We start from the raw sequence: 11,914 nt of genomic DNA, 5'->3' as shown, positions 1-11,914 counted from the left end.
GGGGGTTCTTCTTTGTTTCAGGCACTATGGGAACATCATCATAAAATCTGTAAGACCAGAAAACACAAAGTATATGCAAAACCTTGAGAAGAAAAAAGCAGTAAAACAAGAAAAGGGGAACTTATTGTCCCAAGCACTATGAGAATGTCAAAGCAAAGTAGATGTAAATACCAAAGCAATAAAGCATTAAAAGGGGAAGCAAAGAAAAGAACCTGGGTTGCAACGGAAGAGTCGATGAAGTGAGTGTGAAGGTTGAATGAAGCGGCAGTCTCCAATCAAGGTAGAGATGAAGCGGGGTTGAATTGAGGAAACTGATACTACCATTTTTTCTTTTGGTTTTTTGCCCCCGCGAGGCACCCGCTATCTGCTTGTCCAATGAGAGAGTCTCTACAAAATTGACAAAAATCTTGTAACCAAGGTAATCGTATTTGTACTTTCTGTTAGGAGTTAGTACTAAAGTGGGAATCAGCGTGTAAGAACTTTGAGGTTTTGAGTTCATTAACTTTCCACCTTTTTATAGTCAAATCTTAGGCGAAAATCTTCCATATCCATATAATATTTGTACAAATTCGATTCTCACTGTGATACAAAAAAGTGATAAGATCATAACTTAACTTGTAATCTTCGTACGATTGTTTGTTATTTTATAAAAGTCATATTTATAATTCTTTGTATATTCCATATTGCTAACAATTTTTATCAATTTCATGAATTTAAGACGTTTTAATTCGAATTGTTATTGCGACAATCTGTGGCAAATTGGTAAATAAAAGTGCTTTTCAATTACTTGTATAACTAACAAATATATTAGATTAAACCCGTTCTAATTTAACATTTATTTTGTCATCTTCCCATGATGAGTACAAATATATTTTAATTCCTTTTTTATTTAATATGTACAAATAATAAATTTTGAATCCATTAAATTAGATAAGATGTGGTAGAATTGCGAATCTAAACTCATAAAGTTCAAATGCTGGATCCGCCTCTGTCATGAGGATAATAAAAATGTTGCAATAAAAGTAGCGTACAAAGTTAAACAACGTGGAGGGTATTTCTGTAAACAACTAATTTTTTAAAAATTATGGCATTGTTATAAAACAATAAAAGAACAAGAGCAATATTTCGAAGAAAGAGAAAGAGAAAATTCTTATTGAATTTTGGGATGAATTACAATGGAATAGAACCCTCTATTTATAGGGAGAGAGTGACTTAGCCACCAAGTAATAAACCCTAGAATCTCTCTACATATAGACATTCACCATAAATAAAATTATATTTATAACACTCCCCCTGAATGTCCATTCAACAGATAATGTGCCTCGTTAAAACCTTAACTAAAAGAAAACCCAATGGGAAAGAAATCTAGAAAAGGAAAAAGAGTACACATATCTAATAATACGCCTTTTGGTTGCCTCATTAAAAATCTTGCAAGGAAAACCCAGTGGGACAAAACCTTGTAAGGAAAAAAGAGTGCAACGCGCATTAACTCCCCACGATGAGAGCATCAATTCACATCCTTGAGCCTTCGCATCCCAATCTTGTATGCTAGCTTCTTGAAGGTTGACGTCGGTAGAGACTTGGTGAACAAATCAGCCATATTATCACTTGAACGAATTTGTTGCACATTAATATCACCATTCTTTTGAAGATCATGTGTGAAAAATAACTTTGGTGAAATGTGCTTTGTCCTATCTTCTTTTATGAATCCTCCCTTCAATTGGGCTATGCATGCTGCATTGTCTTCATACAAAATTGTGGGTAGTTTGTCACACTTCAGACCACATTTGTCTCGAATAAGATGTATTATAAACCTCAACCACACACATTCTCGACTTGCTTCATGAATAACAATTATCTCAGCATGATTAGATGAAGTAGCCACAATTGATTGCTTAGTCGATAGCCAAGATATGGTAGTGCCTCCACAGGTAAACACATAACCTGTTTGAGATCGAGCCTTGTGTGGGTCGGATAAATATCCAGCATCGGCGTAACCAACAAGATCAGGACTGCAATTATTGCCATAAAATAAGCCCATATCGGTAGTCCCTTTTAGATACCGCAATATGTGTTTGATTCCATTCCAATGTCTCCTTGTGGGAGCAGAGCTATATCTTGCTAAGACATTAACTGGAAAGGTTATGTCAGGCCTTGTAGTGTTAGCAAGATACATTAGTGCACCAATTGCACTAAGATATGGTACTTTAGGACCAAGTAGCTCTTCATTCTTTTCTTGAGGTCGGAATGGATCCTTATTCACATCAAGTGACCGAATAACCATCGGAGTACTTAATGGATGCGCTTCATCCATGTAAAACCGTTTCAATACCTTTTCTATGTAGGCAGATTGATGAACAAAAATTCCGTTTGCCAAATGTTCAATTTGCAAACCAAGACATAATTTTGTCTTTCCGAGATCTTTCATCTCAAATTCCTTCTTTAAATAATCAATTGTCTTTTGGAGTTCTATAGGAGTTCCAATAAGGCTTATGTCATCAACATATACGGCAAGTACAACAAATTCCGATGTTGTTTTCTTTATAAAAACACATGGGCAAATGGCATCATTTATATAGCCTTCCTTTAATAAATACTCACTAAGACGATTATACCACATTCGTCCAGATTACTTTAGACCATACAACGATCTTTGCAATTTGATTGAAAACATTCCCGGGACTTTAAATTATTTGCTTTAGGCATTTTGAATCCCTCGAGAATTTTCATGTATATTTCATTATCAAGTGAGCCATAAAGGTAGGCGGTAACCACATCCACTAAATGCATGTTAAGTTTTCATGGACAGCAAAACTAATGAGATTATGGAACATTATAGCATCCATAACGGGTGAATATGTCTCTTCATAATCGACACCAGGCCTTTGTGAAAATCCTTGTGCAACAAGGCGTGCCTTATATCTTTGTACCTCATTTTTCTCATTTCTCTTGCGTACAAAGACCAATTTATAGCCAACGGGCTTAACACCATTAGGTATTTGGACTGCAGGCCCAAAAACTTCACGTTTTGCAAGTGAATTCAACTCTGATTGGATTGCTTCTTGCCATTTTGGCCAATCAAGTCTTTGTCGACATTCTCCAACAGATTGAGGTTCAAGATCCTCACTTTCTTTCATAATGCTAGATGCAACATTATATGCAAAGACATAATCCACCACTATATCCACTCGATTCAAATTTGTCTCAATATCGATTGGATTTATTGATAGTTCCTTATTTTCTTGAGTCTCGGGCTCAGTGGATTCCTCATGAATCTCAAAATTTATTAAATCGTGGATTTCTTCATGAGATTCTTTCGCAGTGTCATTTTGATCATTTGTTTTCCTTTTTCTAGGATTTTTATCTTTGGGACCTAATGGTCTGCCACGTTTTAGGCGTGCTTTTGACTCATTAGCTATGACACTAGAAGATTGTCCAATAGGGACATCAATACGGGTTGGAACATTCTCTGCAGGTATATGTGATTTTGTTATCCTTTTCATATCCGTAAATGCATCTGGCATTTGATTTGTTATTCTCTTCAAATGAATAATCTTTTGCACCTCTTTTTCACAAATAGAGGCACATGGATCAAGATGAGACAATGATGAATTTTTCCACAAAATTTCCCGTTTGGTTTCACCATTTTCTCCCCCTAATTTTGGAAAAAGTGTCTCATTGAATCGACAGTCTGCAAATCGTGCAGTGAACAAATCTCTCGTTAATGTTTCGAGGTAGCGAATAATGGAGGGCGATTCAAACCCAACATATATTCCTAACCTTCTTAGGGGACCCATTTTGGTGCGATATGGCGGTGCTACAGGCACATATACTGCGCATCCAAAAATTTTTAAATGGGATATATTAGGTTCGTGACCCAAAACTAATTGCAACGGGGAATATTTATGATAATTTTTCGGTCTGAGACAAACTAGCATTGCTGCATGCAAAATGGCGTGACCTCAAACAGAAGTGGGAAGCCTCGTTTTCATGAGTAACGGTCTTGCTATCAATTGCAGACGTTTAATTAAAGACTCTTCAAGACCATTTTGAGTGTGAACACGAGCTACATGATGTTCCACTTTTATCCCAATTGATAAGCAATAATCATTAAATGCTTGGGATGAAAACTCAGCAGCATTATCAAGTCTAATAGACTTAACTGGATTCTCGGGAAATTTTGCCCGTAATCGAATTATTTGTGCCATTAACTTTGCAAACGCGAGGTTGCAAGATGACAATAGGTACACATGAGACCATCTAGAAGATGCGTCTATTAAGACCATAAAATATCTAAACAACCCACTAGGTGGGTGAATAGGTCCACAAATGTCCCCTTGTATACGTTCTAAAAACGCAGGGGACTCAATCCCAACCTTTGTTGGTGATGGTCTTATAATTAACTTGCCTTGATAACAAGAAGTGCAAGAAAATTTATTATTTAAAAGAATCTTTAAATTCTTTAATGGATTCCCATTTGAGTTTTCTATAATTCGTCTCATCATAATTGATCCAGGGTGTCCCAATCGATCATGCCAAAGTACAAAAGTATTGGAATCAGTAACCTTTTGGTTTACGATAGAATGTGCCTCAATTGTACTAATTCTTGTCCAATACAGGCCACAAGATAAAGATGGGAACTTCTCAATAACCCTCTTTTGGGCCAGAGACATTTTTGGTAATGATGAGATATTCAAGATTATTCTCATCTATTGTCTCAATATGATATCCATTTCGGCGGATATCTCTAAAACTCAACAAGTTCCTTTTGGACTTGGAGGAGAACATTGCATTCTCTATGATAAGTATTGTTCCCTTAGGCAGAGTTATAGTAGCTCTTCCAGAGCCTTCAATTAATTTACTACTACCAGAATATGTAGTAACATCTGCCTTACACATACTTAAATGAGAGAAATATTTCTTCTTTTTGAATATTGTATGTGTTGTACATGAATCAACTAAACAAATATTTTTACAATTAAACTTTGATCCAATTTTGTTTCGTGAGATATTCATATTTGCTTCCCATGGTTTGACATAAAAAAAATTATTTTATTATTAGAGATATAGATATTCCAAAACAGTTGCTACACGGGAAGAGAAAAGTTGAAATAATGAATACAAAAATAAACAAAATGTGACGCATGGGCCATAAATTCAACGAAATACTTTGATTTGTTGTATTAAGTACTAGAGTGTTACTACTGCTCTACTAGTGCTTAGCTAAAAAGCTTTTTGAAAAACTGAAAAGAAAAAAAATCAACACCTTTTGAAAACAAATATCGTAAATCATAACTAGTATCAAACTTGTTTAGTAGTGCAACTAAGCATTATAATGGTAAAAGAACGAAGGCATCTTATTATACTTTTGACTTATTAGATGAGAACATTGTCTCAGGAGGTTCGGGGTTCCTATGCACTAGCTACGTTATAAATGTTAATCTCATGTAAAGGTATCATAAGAAATATTTTAAACGCAGAAAACACGGCCTCCAATTCTAATTAAACACCCCTTCGTCGGCTTTGCATCTCACAAAAGAATTAACTTTTTGGGAATATTAGTCTTGTATCTTTTTACAATCCCCATGAATAAAATTACAGAAGTTCCTCACTGTAATTTTAGTTGCCTAATGTAAGATGAAGATTCGCATGACGAAGAAGACGAACTAACACATTGTTTAAAACAAACACCAGAAATATATTTAATCAAAAAGAACTAACACGATTTCATAAATAAATAATACTGATTGATACTAATGACTACTCATGTAAAGAACCGTGATTACATGATGTTTATTAGCTACTACGAATACGCAAAAAAAAAATCAAACTATTCAATCATCTTTAACCACGGATCCATCACCGATCAGGTGGTCTATTTTTCCATTAGGGTGCTCAAAGAAGTCTGCCACATCCAAGTGGGTGATATCAAGATCATTGTCAGAGACAAAATTGGCTTCAGGGCCTTTATTCTTTAGAGATGCTTGATAAAGATCAACAAAATGTCTTGGTAACACGACAAATATTTGCCAAATGCCTTTTTCCACCGCAACGATAACATTCGATTTCTGAACCATTTGCTTTTGGCTTCTCATCTTTCACTTTCCACTTTTGGTGGTTATTTCTCTTTGGGGGATGATTAACACCAGAAAAATTTCTTCCTTGTCTACGGCCACGACCACGACCACGACCACGACCACGAATAGAGTCACGGCCTTTTCCACGCTTAGCATAATGAGAATACACCTCATCCACTTCAGGCAATGGTGTAGACCCAGTGGGTCGATTTTCGTGATTTCTCATGAGCAAATCGTTGTTTCGTTCAGCCACAAGGAGAAGAGAAATCAACTCAAAGTACTTCTTGAAACCTTTCTCTCTGTACTGCTGTTGCAGGACCATATTGGAGGCATGAAACGTTGTAAACGTTTTTTCAAGCATATCATAATCAGTGATAGTATCTCCACAGAGTTTCAATTTAGAAGTAATTCTGAACATCGCAGAATTATATTCAGAAACAGACTTAAAGTCTTGGAGCCTCAGATGAGCCCAATCATATCGTTCTTGTGGAAGAGTGACCAACTTTAAGTTGTCATATCTTTCCTTTAAGCCATTCCACAAAAAAGTGGATCTTTGACTGTAAGATATTCTATTTTCAACCCTTCATCAAGGTGATAGCGCAAGAAAATCAAGGCCTTAGCACAGTCTTGGGTGGATGCTTTAGTTTTGTCTTTAATGGCGTCTCCAAGACCCATTGCATCTAAATGGATTTCAACATCCAACACCCATGTCATATAGTCCTTGCCCGAAATTTCAAGGACAACGAACTTTCTTTTCATAATGTCAGTCATAATTAAAAAGAGGAGAAAAGTTATACCTTAATCTTCTCAAAGCTTCTTGAGACGGTAGAGTCTCGTGCTGATAACGTGTTATAAAATAATAAAAGAACAAGAGCAATATTGCGGAGAAAGAGAGGAAATTCTTATTGAATTTTGGGATGAATTATAATGGAATAGAACCCTCTATTTATAGGGAGAGAGTGACTTAGCCACCAAGTAATAAACCCTAAAATCTCTCTAAATATAGGCATTCACCATAAATAAAATTCTATTTATAACAGGCATGCTTTAATACACCAAAGCACATAGTGGATAAGAATATTCTCAGCATACTAATGCCTGCATAATTAATCATAATTTTACTAATATTAGCATTATTAATACATCCTATTCAGCACTATTCCTATATTGTTATAAAAATAATAATATAGAAAGTAAAGAAGTCATGGGGTCGTCCTAAGAAGCAACAAATCAAGGTAGATAACAAAATCTTAAGCTCAAAACACAGGAAGCAGTTCATCAGCTGTTATGGAGTCCATTTCCGGAGCTTCCAAAACCTAGGTAGGATCTGGAATCCTCACCCAGATCCCTTATGGTGAAGCTTCTGAATCGGCTCAACAACAAAAAAGAGAAAATCAGAGTCCTATTCCCCTGCATGTCGACCTAAGGGTAGAGTCACACCTCCACCTCCTCGCAATGCTACTGTTCCATTGAAGGGTAAAGATCACAAGGTTGGAAACCAAGCCCAAACACCACTACCGATTACTGTTCCGTCATCGGAAGTGACCAAGGAGTCCACTTGGGCTGGAGTACTCTGGCTATAGATCAGCTGCTAATGGTTTGGCTCTGAACTACATCACCCCTGAGCTTGTAGAAGGTAATCTAGTAGCTAAGCTCGAGAATCAGAACTTGAGACAGAAACTATGAAATGGAAGTGTGCCCTAATTATCTATGCGATTGGGGAAAAGCAAAGGTATAACTATATGCATAGATACATAAATCAAATGTGGAATACTGTGACTATGCCAGATCTATACTCTCATGATCATGGTTACTTCATAGTCAGGTTCCATTCCATGGCAGATATGAAGAAAAATCTATGTGCTGGACCTCTCACAGTTAATAACAGGCCTATGATAATGAAATAATGAAGTCCACAATTTGATTTTGACTTAGAATTAACTGAGATTCCACTGTGGGTAAGGTTTCCTAAGCTCCCAATGAACTGCTAGGGAAGTAACTAATTTGGTCGTATTGCAAGTATAATAGAAATTTAACTGTTTGCAGATGAGCGCACTGTTAAACAATCTAGAATTTCTTTTTCTCGAATACTTATTGAAGTGAATGTTACCAAACCTCTCCCAAACAAGGTGCCAGTCATGGATGACTCAGACAGAATATTTGAACAGACAGTTAAATATGATTAGAAACCAAATTTTTGTGAAAAATATTTAAAACTTGGGCATGATTGTGCAAAAACCGGCAAGGAAGAGGTCAAGCAGGACCATCAGCCCAGAAAAAAGAGATCTCAGCTAGTGAAACAAATATGGAGGAGTACATGAGTTGTGTTAGCTCCTTCATCAGGAATGGCCAAGAGCAGGCAGTGATCCCAAGCAAGGAGCATGGGGTTACATCTGACAAAGGTGAGAACATTGCAGAAGATCATATAACAATAAAAGGCCAACAAAAGCAACTAACTAAAGGGAAGAATGCAGTAGAAATTAATGGGGTACCTATGAACATGTTAAAGCAGTGATAACGCGGGGAAAGCAAGGACCTACTAAACACTCAAGTGTAGCTGTGATGGCTAACTTGAAGCCACCATCTGCAGGTGGCCCATCAACCCTTCCTGATGTCTTGGTTGGTATGGAATATAAGAAGTACCAACAAAAGATATAAATAATAACAGTTGAGTACCTATATAAAGGAGAATAGTATAAAGTTAGTAGGTTTAGTAGAAACTAGAGTAAAAAATGAGAAGGCTGATTGTATTTCGAACATGATTGTGCTAGGATGGCAAGCTAGATATAACTATGATCAGGCTCCTAATGGGAGAATATAGATGCTGTGGGATCCTACCTTCATGATATAACAGTGCTAGATCAGACTTTTCGGTCAATGCACTGTAATATAATAGGAAGAAAGATTCCAATGAACTGTCTTATGACAGTCATTTATGGATTCGATACAATTGATCAGAGGAAACCTTTATGGTTGCACCTGCAAACAATAGCAACATAAAGTTCCAAACCATGGATCATTTGAGGCGATTTTAACTCAGTGTTAACTGCTCAAGATAGACTATATGGAAATCAAGTAACAAGCAATGAAGTCCAGGATTTCTCAAACTGTATGCAATGTTTAAACTTGAGTGAACTTTCTTGGAAGGGGGAATTCTATACATGGTCTAACAAACAACAAGGTACAAATAGAGTGTATAGAAGGATTGATAGAGCTATTGGGAATGATGAATGGATGTTTGCATTTGTCCATATAGAAGTAGGATATAAAATACCATTCATCTCATGCACCCATGGTGATCACTCTGAGAAAAGTAGAACCAAGAGGCAAGATCCCTTTCAAGTTTTTCAATGTATGGGCTGATCATGAAGACTTTCTACCACTGGTTGAAGGAGTCTGGAAGGAACAATTGCATTCAGATCCTATGAAAGATATTTGGTACAAGATGAAGGCACTAAAACCGTTGTTAAAGCAACTTAATAATGCTGAGTTCAGAGGCATAACAACTAAGATGGAGCAAATCAGGCATAACTTACAAGATACTCAAGATCATTTGAACAGGTGCTACTATGGTGAACTAACTAGTAATTGAGGAGAAAATGCTACTAGAAAGTTTGGAAAAATAGCCATTTATAGAGGAAAATATCCTTTAACAGAATTCAGAGCAATGGATAAGACTTGGAGATTCAAACTCTAAGTACTTCTCAGCTGTTATGAAGGAAAGAAGACAAAGAAAAGTAATTACAGAATTGACTAATGCCTATGGAGACAAACTCACTGATAACCAGATCCAAGAAGAAGTAATTGCTTTCTATAAGTCTTTGATGCGCTCTACTACAGTTTACTTGCCATCAGTGAATAGTCAGGTGATGATATTGGGACCTGTACTTACATATGCAGCAAGTGACCCTATGTACAGAGATCACTGATCAGAAAATATATGAAGGACTCTATGCTATTGGAGATGACAAAGCACCAGGAGTTGTTGGTTATAATGTGTCACACCCTTTTTTTTACTTTACCATTTAAAAAAAAAGATAATGTAATTTTTAAAGTTCAAAAGGATTTTCAAGTTTAAAAGTGACAAAAGTTGTGTTTCAAAGAATTTTTCAGAGTCGACACCTGACATTTGGTTTTGGTGTGCCAAGTCACCATTTTAAAAAATAATTTTTCCTTCTACAACACATTCGACTCCAAAAATTGGTTTACACCAAAGATTCTAGATAAGGGGGTTCATCTGACTCTAGGAGAATGTATTAGGCATGCTCCAAGTCCCGTGAAGGTCATGGTTGTGTACATGATCTAGTCGGCTTTAAAGATAATCTAATTGAGGTTGAACACGCACAAAAGAAGAATAAGCACAAAAGAGGTTCAAGGTCGTCCCTACCTAATAATTAAAGGAAAGGTAAATAATAGAAATAAATCTAATTATCCTACTATGCCTCCATGATGATGTCGCATCGACGTCCTTTTACATTCACTTCGGGGCATCCCCTGATAAAAATATTTACAGAGTCTACGGGGCATTTCCCTGAATATATACTAAAGGAAACAACCTCTCACCTCGAATAAATAAAAGAAAAGACCTAAAGTTTGCCTACCTACATGTGATCGGCATAATATGCTTCTAGCGAATCCCAAATGAATTAATATAAAATAATAAGATTTTTGCCTAAACCCCTTAGTTCACCTCAAACCCAAACCCGATTATCAACATCTCACTTTAATGAATTTTACCCACCAATTTGTAAATCTACTTACAACACACCAGTTCTCAATTTCTAATTTTCCAAACTAGTTAAGCTCCAAATATAGACAAATCCTATGGAACGAAGAGTAACCAAATTGATAGAGCAAGTTCATGATTTTTAAGATCTAAAGATGTCGTGATTTTAAACAAGAACAAATCAATATACAACACACATACTAATTAACACTGCCATATTAATTCAAACTCAATCACGATCTAATACAAAACCATCTATAAAATAAAGATCTAGAGCTTAAGAGAAGGGAAATGGACCTCTAAATATATGCGACTGACTGTTTTAAAACATGACAATGCACATGACCACGGCCGAACCTCGACAGGAAACGGACTGACCGAACCTCACCGGAGAAACTCAAATCTAGTCGACGAACTTGAACTCTACGTACTCAACCCAGAGAACAACGAAGCTCAAAAAGATGACCTGAACTTTAAGAAAGAAAAAGAGCCTCTGTTGGTCAGTGGTTGATGAATTTCAGATATGTGGAGTTTAATGGCATGAGTAGTGGAAGAAAGAGATTGAACTTTACGGTTGGTGGTTATGGAGAATTTGGTTCAAGGCTAATGCTTCTCCGGTGAAGGAGAAACAATTAAAATATCAAAAAAACTGAATTTACATGGTGTTTTATGAGTAAGACGGTCATATCTATATTTTGGTATTGAAAGCAGAAGAAGCGTGATGTTTCTGCGCTCTTTTTCTCGCCATCTATCCTTAACGTCCTCCCAGTTGTGCCCTCTCCGTTGCTGTCTCGTTCTCCCTCAATTCTCTTCTCTGTTTATTCTCTATCTCTCTAATGTGAATAAAGTCTTGTGCCAAAAGAAATGGTTGTGGTCCCCTCAGAAATCAGTGAGTGTGTGCAGTGAAATTGTTGAAAGGAATAGTGTAGAAGGGTGAGGTGGCAACACTCCATTGGCTAAAAGGGAAAAACAAAATTAAAAAGAGATAGTAAAATAGGAGGAAGGGCACGTGATGGAGAGAAAGAAGAAAGGGAAGCGGGGGCCATTTCAATTTTCCTTTCTTGCATTTGCTTCGTTCTTTTTCTTTCTGTCAATTCTTCTCGTTTCTTTC

General features: G+C 36.5%; 1 protein-coding gene and 1 long non-coding RNA gene across 4 annotated transcripts in view; both read right to left on the bottom strand.

Annotated features, from left to right (window-relative positions):
• LOC109216062 (methionine aminopeptidase 1D, chloroplastic/mitochondrial) overlaps positions 1–500 on the bottom strand; it is a 10,077-nt gene extending 9,577 nt beyond the window's left edge. The window contains exon 1 of the mRNA XM_019380188.1: positions 213–500. Within this exon, the coding sequence (XP_019235733.1) occupies positions 213–324 (112 nt within the window). The 5' untranslated portion in view covers positions 325–500. The remainder of the gene's footprint in view (positions 1–212) is intronic.
• Positions 501–7,178: 6,678 nt separating this feature from the next.
• LOC109216064 lies at positions 7,179–11,684 on the bottom strand. Of its 3 annotated transcripts, none has more exons than XR_002066446.1 (4): positions 11,101–11,684; positions 8,916–9,056; positions 8,570–8,753; positions 7,179–8,470 (listed from the first exon to the last, which is right to left on the bottom strand). It is a non-coding gene; the product is annotated as an uncharacterized LOC109216064 (long non-coding RNA). The 3 variants fall into 3 exon arrangements; XR_002066447.1 differs by lacking the exon at positions 8,916–9,056 and adding an exon at positions 9,352–9,473 and having other exon boundaries at positions 11,101–11,683; XR_002066448.1 differs by lacking the exon at positions 8,916–9,056 and having other exon boundaries at positions 11,101–11,681.
• Between the last annotated feature and the right edge of the window lie 230 nt (positions 11,685–11,914).

This window comes from Nicotiana attenuata, unplaced genomic scaffold, assembly GCF_001879085.1.
Source record: "Nicotiana attenuata strain UT unplaced genomic scaffold, NIATTr2, whole genome shotgun sequence".
In the NCBI taxonomy this organism is placed as follows: domain Eukaryota; kingdom Viridiplantae; phylum Streptophyta; class Magnoliopsida; order Solanales; family Solanaceae; genus Nicotiana; species Nicotiana attenuata.
This window is presented reverse-complemented; position numbering and strand designations above follow the sequence as displayed.